Here is a 16,580-nt window from a genome sequence, read left to right on the forward strand (position 1 = left end):
AGCTCCATGAAGGCAGTTTTTTCCGACTTCCGCCGGGAACTCAGTAAGAGGCTCTTACTGAGAGCCTGCGTTTACGTGCAAGGAGCTTGATTTCGAATCTAGGATACGTAGTTATATTATCTTTGATTCTATTAAGCGTTCTAGTTTGTTACCCCATTTCTATGGCCGCACCAATTCTCTCTTTAATTTGTTATTTTCTCTCCCTCCCCCCATTAACAATGATGCCAGACTGCCAGATCGAGGTAGATTAATTTTTCTAGGAAAATTTTCTCCAAAAACGGAAAATTCATGAAATTTAGGGAAATTTGAGATACGGATGATTTTAAATAATAAAATAATAATAATAATAACTGATAGTAAAATAACTAAATAGCCAATCTAGTTGGCTTACTATATTGTATTTTAAGACTTCATTAAAAAAGTAAACTTAAAACTGAAAAAAAACCATCAATTTTCACGGTGAATTAATTAATATTAATTAATTATTAATATTAATTCGATATTGATATCATAGATGGTGTTATATAATGAATACCACTTCTCCCAGGGTTAATAAAAGAAATGTTTACATACGCTTGATTTTTAGTGTTTTGGAAAAAAGAAAATCATAATCGGAAAAGGGGAATTTCATTTTTGTGATCTGGCGGCTGGACTCATTCACCGTTAACAACTTAACTTTGTGCCGGGCGGTCTGACTCTGACGTGGTTTAGCCGCTTTAGCGAAGTATTATATCTGAAACGTTTGATAATATTTGTTTGGAAAAATTTCGGTATGATAAATTTTAATTTCAATAACTTATTAACTTTCAGTCTTTTTATCCATATATTTAAACTAAAAGCCAAAATATTTAGTACAAATAAATAGTGAATTGATATTCGGTTAAGCCTTTGCTGTGCCACGTTGTGGCATCGTTGGCATATGCCTTCTAACCTTATACCAATTTGATAATAGGTCGACCATGCGGGCCATAGGAGTATTTTTGATTTCACTCTTTTGCATATCATCAATGGCTGATGAGGATAGCCAAGCCCGCCTTCTTGTTCATAAACACATAATGAACAGATTCTTAGTCGAAGGCAAAGATATTATTGTGGATTATAGCATCTTTAATGTTGGAGGAAGGTGAACGAGCTATTTCTTCCAGTTCTGATCCAAGTCATTTGTCTTTTAGGTCTTATTTTTTGGGTATCGGATCTTATGTTCTAATTGTTTCTATAGTTTTAAGCTTAAAAAAGGAATTACTTAATTTTTTATTAATGAAGTCTGGTATATGTTCTATTAGCGCTGCGTTGAATATCCTACTCGTTGATTCAAGCTTTCCGGATGAAGCTTTCGAAGTCAGCAGTGGTTTACTGAAATTTAAATTGGACAGGCTAGGACCGTATCCTTTCAAAGTTGACCCATTATGTTTGATTAAAAATTACATAAAGTTTTTAATTTAACTGTATTTTGCACATATGAATTTCTAGAATCAACAATTGATATCTTAGGTCAGACATTGTGCTAGAATAAGTTCAACCAAAACCATTGTCAGATCTTTTCAATAGATTTTGCACACTGATTGGTTTGAGACAATTTTAGTGTAAATCATGCTTTTTTTCCTTAATTTAACATCAAATAGTGGTACAAATGTTAGCCACACCGTAATTGTGAGACCAAAAACTCCTGGCTACTATAATTTTTCAGCAGCCGAAGTAACTTATTTACCATCTGAAGATTCTCAAGAAGTTCAGGTATCTGTTATAGTTTAGAAACTTTTTCTCTAGTTGGATCTTATTTACACTAGTCTTAAAATTTTTCAGATTGGATACACATCCGAACCAGGAGAAGGTGGTGTGGCGGCCTTAAGAGATTTTGACAGAAAATTTTCACCCCATATGGTATGATTATCATTTTACCTAAATCTAAATTAATTTAAGCAAGGTTGTCCATACCCTGTTATGAGTCTGGGCAAATGACCGTCACAGCCCTTACTTCATGTGGGCACCTCTTTTTGGAGATGCTTGTACATGACTCTTGAACGAGTTGCACTATTGAATTTCTAATGAGGTTTTCCAATAACTCATTTGATCAGACATTGTGCTAAATTAACTACTCTCAAAACCATTGTCAGACTTCCTATATAAGTCTTGCACACTGATTGAGTTGTTACAAACTATTAACTGAGATTTTTACACAGATGTTGATTTTTCATGTTGATTTCCTTTTATAGTTGGACTGGGCTGCTTTTGCTGTTATGACATTACCATCTCTTGGGATTCCCTTTTTATTATGGTTTAGCAGTAAATCTAAATACGAAGCCATTGTTAAACAAGCGAAAAAACACTGATTGTTTATTTTTTATGGTGTGAATGAATAAAAGTGTTTTTGTAATATATTTTTTTAATGAAACTTGTTTAAAAAGTTATTTAAAGTTAGCGCAAACACATGAATTAAAAATAGAACCAGGAGTATATAGCATACAGTTTGAGCAATATATATCCATCTAGACCATAGAAATAAAACTTACCTTAGTAAGTTCAGTGCAGTTTTTCAGTGTGCGCCACCTGCCTAATAAATGGCTACATCATGGTTCAAAATATATAGTCTGTATTTTATCCCACATAATAATGTAAAAATTACCCACTGTGGAATCCTTATTTAAAAGGTCATAACTTCAAAGTTATGGTTCAGACTATGTAATTTTATTGATGCCAAATTTGTTGCTCATATGTGATGTACCAAAATGATATCACACTTTTTTTCTCCAAATAATGCAATTATATGGAATTTTTGGGGGTTGCAATAGCATGGCAATAGGCCCTTCAACTTCAATGAAATCGCCAAGAAGTAATAGTTTCGGAGAACAAGGACCTGCAAGTTACTGTTTATACTGGAAACTATTCAATTGTAATGTTTCCGTTTAACCAGGTGGATTTTTTTTTTAATTTAATTGCTTTACCTTAAGCGAAAACACAAGGTTCTGTTTACATATGAAAAGTTTCCTTTATTATAAACAGTAAATTGCAGGTCCCGGTTCTGGGATATATTATTTCTGGGCGATATCCTTGAAGATGTTTTAATGAAGTGCTTATTGTTCACAAAATTATTAAAGATTTGGCTTCATCCAATGGGATTATTCGTATTTTATATTGTTGTCTGCTATAATGTTTTTCTGTACTAAGTTTAGAAATTAGGTTTAACCTGTAAAAATGATTTATATCTGCTATTTCACAAACATCGTTCCAAAAACACCACTTTGCAAACCGAGTTCTCAAACCCTGGAATTCTTAGCCTAAAGAAATATGATTGAGTTGGACAAGTTTGTTTGAAAAGTTGTATAGTCTGAAAGCCCTTTTAATGTGGTAGTGTAGTCCAGGGGATGACACCTTGGATTAATAATAAAAGCTAACGCTTACTGGATATTTCACTCCCAGTTTTCCGCGTCCACCAAACTTTGGGAATGTTTACAGCGCCATCTGTCGATTTTTCGCGTTTTGGTGGGACAAGCTTTTTAAGGAGGGCGCACGTGGATTACTACCATATAAGAAATGTATATAAAGGTCTAGATAAATTTTGGGGCGTCTAAGCCTAACATAAAATACGGAATTGACACCTAGCAGACACCGAGGAAAGCACGTGACCAGTCTTGGAAATAAGGTTTTTTTTTTAAACTGGTCCTTGTGATTTTCGGACCCCTACATTCACCTTGCCCTACATTTACAATTATTAAAGTGGTCCTTGGGACCAGTGGCCCCTTGCTCTTTTATTTTTATACTAGCCAAATGTATTTGTTCCAATATTAGAAAAATTTGTTTACACAGTAACAGATGGCCCTCTCAGGCTTAAACTATAACGTCGTAAGTATTAGTAAATAATTTTTTCCACAAAAATATCACAGTAGTACAATCAGGTACTTAATACATAACATGCTGTTAACTTACTGAAAACTAGGAGCAACAAACACAATTAGAACGCAGCTAGCCTTTAAACACGCTAAGGAAGGGTTGTGTACGAATTTCATTGGACGAGCGTCACGAGCCTTTACGCTGAACGTTTTACGGGTGGGGGGAGGAGACAATTTCCGAATTTTCCCCTTCCGACGGCAGCAGGTGCTAAAGCGTCTAGCCAATGAAAAACGTACACAAGAAAATCCACGACTTTTGACGGGTTGCGTTCTCCTTGTGTGGGGTGTTGTGTTTGTTGCTCCTAGCACGATTTAAATATTCTTTGGCTATTAGTTAGCCAAAACGATAGAGCTAAATTTGGATTAAAATCTTTAAGGAGACTTTTTCTAGGCAAATTCTTAGTGAGTTTTAAACATTTTAGAACTAATTAAAGTCCTGTGTTTACTCTTTATTATATGAATTTACTGAAGCCCCTTTCAGCTTCAGCGGAAGATGTAACTGAAGATATTATTTCCAATATTTTTGATAAAGCTGGATATTGAGTGGGATACTTTCCTAAAGTTAGAGAGTAGTCAGAGTACACGTCTTTAGGACTGTCTTTTACTTTCCTTCTAAACTGAGTGGCTACCATTCGTCTAAAGGACATCCACTCAGTTTTTAAACTCATTTGTTCTTCTTCACTAAGAATTTCATGGAAAAAATTTCCCACTTGCTGAATTTCATATTTACAGAAATTATCGAAATATTTTGGGTTACATTATCTTTTTGGCCAAAGTCTGGTATCAAAGATTTGCTCACCTACAATTTTCTCAGTTGTATCATTTTCGAAACATGAAACAACACCTTCGCAAAGTTCTGAGCATTCTTGTATAAAGTCTTTTGCATTAAATAAATCCATTTTTATGGGCAATCCCCTAAAAAAGTCGGGTTCTTGTAAAAGCTCATTTGTTATACCTTTAACCTTCTTAAGGTTTCTTATTTCAAATACAGCGCTATTAACTTGGTCTTTAGCCTGGTACATTAATCAGTCTCTTTTCTGGAGCTTTATGGAAAGATGCCCAAGTTGAAAGTAAATGTCGTGCATTAAAGCTAGAGTGGCAATGCTAAATACGTTTGGTGGAAAGTTTTGAAACAAAAAACAGAGATCCCGAGAAGCACCGAGTCCGAGATTCCTAATTTCCGACTAAATTTTACTCCTCGTTATTCGACGCCCCCTGCCTCTCCCACTGTCCCACACTCACTCACACTCCCAGGGGCTCCCAGCCTCCCACGGACCCACTCCCTTAGTTTCCCACTTTCGCACTATGCGCTCCACCTAACACTACTACCAAGGATGGTAGAATTCTTTCTAGTTCCCTCTAGTGAATGTACAAGAACCAGATAGAGAGTAGGGCAATTTGGGCAACTTTGAATGAATCGAAATTAGTAGGAAACCCGAATTATTAAACTGGTCCAAGCTGAATTTTCATAATTAGATGGAATTAATAAACTGGTTCTAAGGAACAGTGAACCCCTAGTTTTGGAATAAAAAAACTGGTCCGAGCAATTAATAAACTGGTCTTCGACCCAATGACGACCGCTTATTTTCAAGCTCTCTTTGCATTTTAGTACTAAGTGCTTGACCGTTCCGCAGGCCGTAGTCTTTAGACACCATCTGCTGGTGACTTTTAGTATAATTTTTAAGCAGGAGACAATGGCTCTCGAGACGATAGCACGAGCTTTCTTACCGATAGATAGCGCCTTATAAGGATAGCCTGCAGAAATTACGCGCTTCTGCTAGCATAATTATTCATAAGTATGTCACTAGCTTTATTTCTTCACCAACGGTTTGTTTCGCAGATATTGCGTCATCCGTACCGTACGTAATATTTGACGTCATCGAATCTCAAATGCCGCCATGCCGATTATGCCGTCGCACAATTAGCTCTACGTATGATAAACCAACGGCCATTATTTTAGTAAACAAACCTGTTTGAACAACCAAGGCTTAGGAGCTAAAATGAACTACAATATAGTGTCAAGTTCTGTTAATGTAATTAATTTGCAAACTTATGAAGTTCTCGGAGACTCACGTTCTAAAATAAATTTGCATTGTCAAATAAAAGAAGCAGGTTTATTGGAAAAAATAGTTGAAATTCAGGTTGAGCTTTTCTGGGGCATCTACAAGATTGGAGACTTTGCAGATTTTTTTGAGCCTATAGGCCTACCTCTTCTAGGTTTGGTATGGGGTTTAATAACGCTGGTGGAATAACCCCCTTCGACGACTTGTTCCATTTTCGGAAAGTGATCTCTGAACCGAACCGTATTGGTCATTTTCCCCAACCTTTTCTTTTTCCAAACTACTCTTTATTTAACTGCACAAACCAAGCGTGGTTTTTTTTATTTTTTATTTTTCAAAGAAGGGCTGATTGAGTCTGAGAAGACCGCGAGCCCGGCGAAGACACCACCTGATTAATCAGTGCGAGATATGTGTAACGGCCACGCCAACGGGAGGACACCCGTGGCGGAAGTATTCCGACCACCCGTTGGAGGATTGGTGGTCGTCCTCACACGGCCATCAACAAACTCTGCCTCCCGGACGCAGAATTTATGAATTTCAATAAAGCTACATTGGCCTGACTAAAATTCCGACACAAAAAATTCCTTTTCAATTTAGATGTTTTCCATTGGCTTAAATAATGTTAGTAGCCAATAATGTGACTCCCAAAATTACTAGGATCAAAAGTGACATAATTACCAAAAGTGTGACAATCCCTGTACTTTCGTATGCTAAAGGTTTAATGAATGCTCGACTGGAGATCGACCACATAAAAGACTATTTATTGTCGCCTTTCTGGATCTTTTTTTAGTCTATTACATTATATCGTAGGTAGATGGCGATATCATCTCCACAGAACGACGAAAAATCAAAAAATATACTAACTTTGACCAGTGCTACTTAGTTCCTCCGTTCCTCACTACGAGGTATTATTTGTTGGTTTTCACTTCCTTCCCTCCCCAAGGTATACTTTCCCTTGCCCCCTCCCCCCAACTTGTATTTCGCTCGTAACATTCATTAAGAAATAGGTCCGATTGACACACTTTTGGTAATTACGTCACTTTTGCTAGGATGAATAAAAAGGTTAAAATCTAACCTAGTCCACCTTTTTACTGGTTCGTGGTGAAACAAACCATTTGTGAAGATTTTTGAATGGAATAAAGGACTTTATTAGTAATTATGTTACATATGTTACTACCTATAATATATTTTGAAGGGTTTTTTTTGGTGATTTGAGCTTTTTTTCAAGTTTTGCGTTGGATAAAACAAACCCTGAAGATGATCAACTACCAAATACATCAAAATCGCTTCAAAAACTTTAATTCGAACTGAGGGGCTCGACGTTTGTAAAGCTCCCGTACACTCGAGAATTATTTTAGAAATATGAAAATCCCGAAATCTGTGTGAAAATCAGTTCCAAAATCTCGAAATCAGTCTATAAAACCAGAAATCAACATGATAATCTCAGTCAATTTCTGATTTCTGGAATACATTTTTGGAAATTCTAGCTATTTTAAGTCAATTTGAATTTGTTTTTGACTGAAAGATTTATTTGGTCCGAGTTTCGCGTCTATATTTCATTCCTGAAGACCTATTGGAACGAGTAATTGTTATGTTTTGTAATGACTTTATATTTGTTTAGGTTTTTTTGCCCGTTTTTATTATGGACAAACCTAATTATCGCGAGTCTTAGCAGTTTTTGCATTACATAGGTGGTTCTTATTAACTAAAAGAAGATAGCAAACCATCAGATTCATCACATCTTATTTCACCAAGATTGGATAATTTTACAAGAATCACTTTAAAGGGAATATAACCTCTGGTATTTCTGTCGCCCTCCGAGGGTTAAAATATTGTCCGCTGCCTCACATGGTTTTTCCAGGGAGTACTACTCCCTGGTTAAGCCGTCGGGACGTTTACCATCGTCGCGCGACCGCCCCACTGTCACCAGTTGGCACGGGACCCCGGCTGAAACAAGAGCGCTTTTCAGAATGTAGTAGGGGAGTGGTTTAGAACGAATTTTTTTGTTCCACAGCGTGGGCAGAGAGACCCCGAAAGTAGAGTGGAATTTCTACCCCCTCTTGGAATAATATGGGACAGAATACCGTTTTCAGCGCCATCTATCGCAAATCAGGAGTATTTTGTTAAATTGACCCCGGGTCAACTCAAGTGCGCGTTGAAATAACAAAGTCCTCCGGCCAAAATTATATTTTTTCATTATAAAAATTGTAATGAAGTTAAAGCGTTGTAAGTAGAAGCAAATAGTGGTAAATACTAATAATTCCTTATATTACTGTAGGTAAAATGTTAGGTTAGTTATTATATTATGTATCATCTTGGCATTAGGCCTTTGCACGTGAACAAACCACGTGGTAAACGGTGGTATATTGAGCGTTGTATAGAACCGCTCTGTTTCAAAACATTTTTTTCCCCAATAGATGGCGATAAAATAGTCATACTGGCCCGTATTTTTCCAAGCCTAGAGCGCACGTTTCTCTGACCATGGGCCAGAACGTCGAGTTCCCCCACATTTCTACTCCCCTACTACTCCCTGGTTTTTCACACTTGCGGCGCTGATAATCGCTGATTGTGAAGGGAATAAAGGAAATTGATGGGGTCTTCCATAAGGAACGCGTTGGAGGTTATAAGATATTAACTTCTGGTTAATTTATTTTCATTTTTGTCCAGAGCCCTTAAAACTTGTCGGAAATCTTCGAAAATCGAAATCCGTGCACTGGGGTGTTTATCTAACCCATCTTAGTTTTATAAGCAAAGAAACAAGTGTGAAAATGGTTTGGACATCCTCGAATACCAACACATTATCGCTGCGAACGTTGACTATGAAACGAAATCAAATGTTGAGTAGGGCTGTGCGATTATAGTGGTTTTAGGCAATCGAGTCGGTTATCGAGTATCAAATTTTTTTTCATCGAGTGTTCGAGTCGAGTAATTGAGTACTTGATTAAGGAGAAACTTTCTCTTATTCGAGTAATATTTTTAAAGAGTCGGCTCAGTCGGTTTATCGCGTACTTGATTAGGAGCTGGTTTTATTCAAGTAATTATGAAATTAAATTTAAATGGAGTGTAAAGTAACTTTCAATGCTGAAAAATATTTCTTTAATTTTAATGAACCACAGTTTTCACAACTTTGTAGGTACCGTTTATTGCCCCCAAAAAGTAAAAACCGCTCTTCGAACTTTGAAGCAACGAGGATAGATAAAAAAAATACTGGACGAGTTTAGAGAGCAGCTTATTCGAGTAATCGGATACCCGAGTATGCAATTTTTTGGTACTCGACGAGTATTCTCCAATTACTTATTCGAGGTCGAGTTCGAGGACCCGACCTAAAAAAATACCGAGTACTCGATGATGTTCGAGTACTCGCACAGTCCTAATGTTGAGTCGTCATCGAAAAAAGAATGATTTTTGGTTGTCCTTTTAAGATAATTTTTATTTTTCACAATTCACATAAACACTTTATTTTTATCACAACAAAGTGTCGTACGGTAGTATAATTATTTTGACAACACAAATGAAAATGTTTCGGTAGGAACATTCATCTTCAGCCTACCAATTAGAGTCTTATTTTTTTACTGCTAAAAACATTGAACACGAAAGATTTCTACAATAGATAAGACAGTAAAAATTCGCCAAGCATCGTGACAAGAGGCTCAGTTCAAAGGAAACGATAATGTAGAAAGAGAATCAATTCCCTAATTAGTTTATAGTAGTGAGATTTTATCCCGATAAATTCAGTAGAAAACGGTATCGAGAAAGTCTTAATATAGAGATTATTTGGTTTCATCTCTGTAAATACGACTAAAGTGTGAACGTTTTTTTCCTTACGGCAATAACTTTTATAGACTAAAGAGTAAAGAGCCTAGTGGTTGGCTCTCTTTTTCAATTACACTATCTGCAAATTTCACTCTTTCACAGTCACCGAGGTCACCGTAGGTATACAAATTTTGAAAAACCCGTGAATGTGTTCATTATTTTATTACCATGTTACGTAACAGCGTCTCTACGGAGCCATTTTCTTAAAAAGGAAAAACATTATCTATCAATACAGTCATGTACATTACCCAGATCCAGAAGTCCAGAATTATTGCTTAGTTTGTTTCCTTCGGTAGATAAGGAATGCTAGATTCTACCGAAATTAACGTTTAAAAAGTGTACAAAAAGGAGGAGGCGCTTGGAAACGGAACAGGCGGGCGGAACACGTACGTGACTCGTGACCGCCAAATGGAAAGATGATACGACCATAGAAATCATCATGCCTTTTCACACTAGAGTCTTGGATTAATCATAGGCACTACCATTACTAATCCAAGCTAGAACGCCGATTTCCATCTCGAAATAACTTCTCATGATTTAATATGTAATTAACGAAGACGTTTTGCACTTTGTACCGTGTATTCTTAGTATTTGGCGCACTCCTATAGTCAAGCGTGGAACTATTCCAGGATTGGCTTCCTAGTCAAGTGTGGAACTATTCCAGGATTGGCTTCCTAGTCAAGTGTGGAACTATTCCAGGATTGGCTTCCTAGTCAAGCGTGGAACTATTCCAGGATTGGCTTCCTAGTCAAGCGTTTAACTATTCCAGGATTGGCTTCCTAGTCAAGCGTGGAACTATTCCAGGATTGGCTTCCTAGTCAAGCGTGGAACTATTCCAGGATTGGATTCCTAGTCAAGCGTGGAACTATTCCAGAATTGGCTTCCTAGTCAAGCGTGGAACTATTCCAGGATTGGCTTCCTAGTCAAGCGTGGAACTATTCCAGGATTGGCTTCCTAGTCAAGCGTGGAACTATTCCAGGATTGGCTTCCTAGTCAAGCGTGGAACTATTCCAGAATTGGCTTCCTAGTCAAGCGTGGAATTATTCCAGGATTGGCTTCCTAGTCAAGCGTGGAACTATTCCAGGATTGGCTTCCTAGTCAAGCGTGGAACTATTCCAGAATTGGCTTCCTAGTCAAGAGTGGAATTATTTCAGGATTGGCTTCCTAGTCAAGCGTGGAACTATTCCAGGATTGGCTTCCTAGTCAAGCGTGGAACTATTCCAGGATTGGCTTCCTAGTCAAGCGTGGAACTATTCCAGGATTGGCTTCCTAGTCAAGCGTGGAACTATTCCAGGATTGGCTTCCTAGTCAAGCGTGGAACTATTCCAGGATTGGCTTCCTAGTCAAGCGTGGAACTATTCCAGGATTGGCTTCCTAGTCAAGCGTGGAACTATTCCAGGATTGGCTTCCTAGTCAAGCGTGGAACTATTCCAGGATTGGCTTCCTAGTCAAGCGTGGAACTATTCCAGGATTGGCATCTGAGGCCTAAGCTATGTTGGTAGAATTGGAGGACGCCTAAATCCAACCATTGTACCATTGTAGTGTTGATTAGGTACAATTGAGGATACGGCTATTGTCAAAAGCAAATAACTCAATTTGAAGTTACGACAGATTATTACATCGGAATCGACGTTCTATGGAAAAGAAAAGATCTAACGGGACCAAAATATACACACACCCCCCAAAATGGTAGCCACGTCACCCTTTTATACCTGAAATTATTGTTAACATTTATCACCGAAGTAATTTAAAGGTAAACTCGATTTAGCACGCTCTTATCATATCCATTTGATTAGGAAGCCTTTTACATAATTTATCCCAATTGATCCCCAAAATTTCGCAACAAAAAGAGTTTGATCATTGACGGGTTTCGCCACCATTAACCAATTCCTAATTCAACCAATTGCCAGGTAACCGCAAACACTTTAAGGTACTACACATCTCCAAAAATTATTTCCCCAATTCTTATTGATACTGTCAGACATTATTGGCCGGGTTTTAACAGACTCAATTTTGGTTGAAGTTCAAATTACATTTTGGTGCTAATTATTGAAATAGTTTTAGTTTTAAAACCTAATAACCTTTTTCTTTTGATAAGACACACAATAAATTATTTTTAAATTAATTTGAATGAATAAATTTTGGGATAAATAATTTTGGCTGAAATGCTCTTAAGATAAATAATATTGGGTGAAATGCTCTTGTGTGAATTGAGATTGGGTGAAATAATTTTGGCTGAAATGCTCTTAAGATAAATAATTTTGGGTGAAAATGCTCCTGGGATAAATAGTTTTGAGTGAATTGAGATTGGGAGAAATATTTGTTAGTGAATTGAAATTGGGACGAATAATTGTGGGTGAATTGGGATAGGTAAGAGAAATAGTTTTTGGGTGAGAAGTGGCTAAATCCATCGACAAAATCAACTAGGATAAAGATTCCGAATAAAAGGCGTACGCTCTGATATGTCGTAAAAATTGGCAATACTGATTACTGGTCGTACACATTTCAACAAGTAAATGGAAGTGGGAGGGCTGACTCGTTTACAGAAAATAAAAAAGTAAGTGATTTCTATGATTAATGGAATTAAAATTTACGTATAAAAACGTCACTTATGATATAAATGATTATTGGCGGAGATAATACAGTGGCGGCTCCTACAAAATGCGATGGAATGTTTCGTAATACAATTCTTTCAATTAAAAATATAAAAACGCGTTATTTTGATCGACCAACGTATATAAGAATATGGCTTCGAGACCCAGTCGAAATAAATTAAGATTGCAATGACGTTTTGGTTTTTATACCGGTTCGGGGTGGAACGGGCTACGGGGGGTTGGAAATGCCTAAATGAAATCCGGGTAGTCATTTGAAAGGAAGAAGCACTCAAATTCGGAAACTCCTTAACGTGGCAGTGTGTGTTTCCAACTTTCATAACATGTCAAAACTCGCGCGAGTATTTGGATTAAACTGAAACTAAAGTAAAACTTTTCGTCGTTTTAAGACCAACGAAACTTATATAGTCGTGACTGGTACGCTATTCGATACCGTACAAATGTCTGAAGGGTTTTTTTAGTGTGAACGGGTAAATCGGCTTTAGTTTTCTTTCCTCTCCAAAATAAGGGCATTCGGACGAATCATTTGCGGATTGTCTTGCATTTTTCAGTTTGTTTTTGTTCTATTCCAAGCGCGAGTCACCCGATGGAATGTTCCGATTAACAGATTTGTTTCATTTGACTCGCGCTCGCGATAACGCGAACGTTTGTTTGTTGGTTTTGTTTATAAGTCTCGACACCGTGTATTAAGTTCCTTTACAAGTCTCGCAACAATGCTGCCTGTAATTGGGCACCCGACACATGTTCATCTTAAGTCCATTCTGGGCGTTGCAAAATTTGGACCTGTCTTCGCACACATCTACTGGGGGAAGGGACGACGATAGATTTCAGGTCAGATTCAATCGAAAGTAGGATGTTGGTTAGTACAAACGGTAGCTATGGCACGTACCTTGATGACACGGTGGACCCGCGCAAGGCTTGGAGACGGGCGGACGAGGCTGATCCCGGCAAGAATTGCCCGCCGGTTTTTTGGTTCCGTACCACACGCACTGCAAGATTCGCGTCTGAAAGCCGCTGGAACCGCAACTTACCGTACACTGGAATAAACGAAGACGCGGAATATGAGGATACTCGGTAAATAACGCGTTAGATTTACTATTGGACATACCTCCGACCAGTCGCCCACTATCCACACGCCAATACACTGCTCGTTGTAGCATTCTCGTTCCCTCGGGGGCCGTGAGCTGGCATCGCAGAACTTATCATTGACGATGGTCTTGTTGGGAAGCTGACAGAACACGCTCCGTTCTTGATAAGACGTCTGCCACGAGTTGCAATTGAACAAAGGACACTGAAAAAATTCGTCATTAGGCCAACCGTACGGCGAATAGTAAAAGTAAATTAGGAACGTACCAAACCCCAAGGACCGCTATTCCACGAAGGACAGGGACCGAACCCGCATTTTTGCACCGTGAGAGGGGCTGATAACCCCGCGTCCTCGCAGAGTATCCTGTTGACTGGTTTCGACACGTTTTGAAGTATAACTAAACACTGAACTGATCTATCCTATAAATTATGAAAAATATACGTAGAAAACCTAGCGTGACCTACGACTAATCGTATTGATAGTTACCTGGAAACCACCGCCTCCGCAGAACTTGGAACACTCGGACCATTCGGTGGTCATCCAGTTAAATTCTAAATTGGCCGGCTTGCCTTTACCCAAAATGACGGTATTGGTACCGAGCTCCGTTGGTAAACCTCTCATTGGGGTGTCGTCGAATTCTTCAGTGGGATCTTGTTGTCCGCCCAACGTGTGTTTTATGTTCTTGATAAGTTCTTTGAGACGCGGTAGCGCGTATCGACTAGATGCCCCCGACCTGGCTGGTTCGTCGTTTTCCGTGATCCCACCGCCTCCGCCTTCCCCGGCGTGCGGGGACCCAGCGTTTAACTCTCCGCTGTCCTGGTCCGAAAATAAGGTGCCGCCGTTATTGTATTCCCACGAATCCATCGTCCTAGGATTGTCCAGCTTCGTGGCTTCCGCTTCCGTGCTGATATCGAGAATCGGGGAAGTCGGTAAGGCCTGGCCGTCGGACAATTTGAAGTCGTTCTTGTTGAAAACCGCTCGATGTCCGTATTTCTCGTCGCTGGTCTGATCCGGAGGGTCGAGCGCGTTCTGATGTTTGCCATTGAACTTGTGATCTTTCGTAAACGTGTAGTGACTCCTATTCGGATCCCGGGGCTTACTTTTCAAATCAGTGCCAACTCTGTGATATTCGTGGCTGAAATCCGGCTCTTCCAGCGTTTGAAAAACTGGATTGTTCGAAACTGAGAAAATATACGAAACGTTATTTTAGATGGGTAACGTGTCGATTGTTATAATGCCAACCTATGATTCCTTTGGGTCGTTCAACGGTTTTGTCTTCGTCCGAAAAACCGTATCCGAGGGGCAGAGGCTTGACGCTAATGCGAATACTAGCTTTGGACTTCCCCACAACGCAACTGTATATGCCGTCGTTTACGAAGGAGATTTTGCGTATCCTCAAAGTACCCTTCCGAGTTATTCTGTACTTCTTGGAGGAGTCCAACGGTATGTGGTTTTTGAACCTAAGTACAATTACGGGTTCGTTCAATAGGCGAATAGGAATTAGCGTAGTGCAAAGAGAGTAAAGGGATTTTCGAAAAGGATGTCAAATTGTATACACTCTTTTACGAAGTCAGCCATTTCATTACAGGCCTAATTTAAAATAGTACAGGCAAGGGCGCCTGCACGTGCTCATCAGCTCGAGACGTCGCGTGCACTTGACCGCGTGAAGCGGCCTTGCATGCACTATTTGAAATCAGACCTGTAATAAAATGGCAGCTCTCACAAATAAGGATATAAAAGAGTGTATAGCTTAAAATCTCGCTCCAATAATTCTATTAACTGTTATTTTCCTACGCCTCAGGCTAGCTCACAGCACGCGCCCCTCATGAGCATGTAATAATAATAAGCACGAATTGGACTTATTGACTTAGTTAGAAGTTCAACAAAAATGGAACTCAGTAAACAATGGGCACGCGAAAGATAGAGATAATTATAAACGCCCCAAATATTAAAAGTTAATGAACTTCTGCAAAAAACTTCCGTAATTATATCATTTTTGTTTTTAGTGTAGTGTAAGTTGAGTAAGCAAATATCAAAAAGTGTCCTTTTTTCGCGGCGAAGTAATAAAGTCCTTAGAAAGATAATCGGTGAATCGCACCATATAATTCTGGTTTTATTTCCTCTCTTGCTGGGACATCGTATCTTAACGTTGGTCCCCTTGAAGACTATGGCCTCACCACCTATTTTCAGGGACACTTTCGTCTGAGGTTTCTCTTGGATGTAAGAATTGGTTGAGACATAGATATCGGGGTTTGCTTTGGAGTACGGGTTTCCGCACGATTTCTTGTTGCACGGTTTAGTGGTTTTCGGGCGCCTCTTGGGACATCGGTAACTTGGCTGGATAGAAATAGTTCCGTACGATTCGATTTTCTGACAATGGATCTTTCGCATTTTGACCCCTCCGCCGCAGCTCTTGGAACACTGAAAGAAAATGAGTCGTCAGTTCCCGTTAATTATAACGATAGCGACGATTTGGGAACACACCTTACTCCAAGGCTCGGGATTCCATCGAGACGGACACCCAATTTGATTGCACATTTGTTTCGTTCTAGGTGGAGGTTGAGGACAGTGCTTGTTCTGAACGACGAGCGTGTTCTGAGCTCCACGCGTCATTTCGTGAATACACTGAATTTCCCGAGTTTGAATTCCACCGCCGCAAGATTTTGAGCATGGTGAAAAATCGGAGATGTTCCACCTAAGCCAATACGTTTATAGTACGACCAAAAACTTTCCAGCTGAAAAAATCAGCGTTCGTAATTACCTGGGCGGACACGGTTTGTCGTTACAAGTTTCGGTGATGGCGTCCGGTCTTCTGGACAAATCGCACAAATACGGGCTGACTTTGGCTTGATCGTGATCGCGGACGCACTTGACGATTGATTCGCGATGTCCTACAACGAGAAAAAGTCGAATAAGTAAATAATATAATATATATTAAATGGTAGTCGATAAACTACCTCCTAAACACAACTTAGAACACGGGGTAAATTCGTTATCGTTCCACGAATAGGTAACCTCAATACCAACGTTTGGAATCTCGTTACTGCTGGTATCTTTGTTTTGTCCCAATGAACAGGGCCGTTTGCAACGTTCGATATCGGCAGGCCTCGGTCCTGTTAAT

The 16,580-nt window shown here is 39.0% G+C and overlaps 2 protein-coding genes across 4 annotated transcripts in view; one reads left to right on the plus strand and one right to left on the minus strand.

The window, feature by feature from the left end:
• The first annotated feature begins 656 nt into the window (after window positions 1-656).
• SsRbeta (signal sequence receptor beta) lies at window positions 657-2,378 on the plus strand. The gene is made up of 6 exons (XM_090162803.1): window positions 657-770; window positions 953-1,123; window positions 1,284-1,382; window positions 1,623-1,734; window positions 1,804-1,881; window positions 2,214-2,378. Exons 2-6 carry the CDS (start codon window positions 960-962, stop codon window positions 2,328-2,330), a joined length of 570 nt encoding a protein of 189 aa, XP_090018929.1. The 5' UTR covers window positions 657-770; window positions 953-959; the 3' UTR covers window positions 2,331-2,378.
• A 9,766-nt stretch (window positions 2,379-12,144) lies between these two features.
• Window positions 12,145-16,580, minus strand: part of nolo (ADAMTS-like no long nerve cord) — a 77,213-nt gene continuing 72,777 nt past the window's right edge. For 2 of the 3 annotated variants that reach the window (XM_090163003.1, XM_090163005.1), the window contains 10 exons: window positions 16,417-16,572; window positions 16,221-16,350; window positions 15,944-16,154; window positions 15,558-15,880; window positions 14,702-14,919; window positions 13,946-14,640; window positions 13,726-13,878; window positions 13,481-13,663; window positions 13,262-13,409; window positions 12,145-13,174 (listed from right to left, as the gene is read on the minus strand). In XM_090163003.1, the coding sequence (XP_090019129.1) occupies window positions 13,059-13,174; window positions 13,262-13,409; window positions 13,481-13,663; window positions 13,726-13,878; window positions 13,946-14,640; window positions 14,702-14,919; window positions 15,558-15,880; window positions 15,944-16,154; window positions 16,221-16,350; window positions 16,417-16,572 (2,333 nt within the window). In that variant the 3' untranslated portion in view covers window positions 12,145-13,058. The remainder of the gene's footprint in view (window positions 13,175-13,261; window positions 13,410-13,480; window positions 13,664-13,725; window positions 13,879-13,945; window positions 14,641-14,701; window positions 14,920-15,557; window positions 15,881-15,943; window positions 16,155-16,220; window positions 16,351-16,416; window positions 16,573-16,580) is intronic. The other variant, XM_090163004.1, reaches the window with a different exon arrangement.

This window comes from Leiobunum rupestre, chromosome 11 (assembly GCF_980474605.1).
Source record: "Leiobunum rupestre chromosome 11, qqLeiRupe1.1.hap1, whole genome shotgun sequence".
NCBI lineage: Eukaryota > Metazoa > Arthropoda > Arachnida > Opiliones > Sclerosomatidae > Leiobunum > Leiobunum rupestre.

Bases quoted from the DNA above. Each gene is read 5' to 3' on its own strand.
- SsRbeta (XM_090162803.1), top strand. From the start codon at position 960: ATGCGGGCCATAGGAGTATTTTTGATTTCACTCTTTTGCATATCATCA. The intron at 1,124-1,283 runs GTGAACGAGCTA...ATGTTCTATTAG, and splicing joins ATCTTTAATGTTGGAGGAAG to CGCTGCGTTGAATATCCTAC. The intron at 1,383-1,622 runs GTATCCTTTCAA...AACATCAAATAG, and splicing joins AAATTGGACAGGCTAGGACC to TGGTACAAATGTTAGCCACA.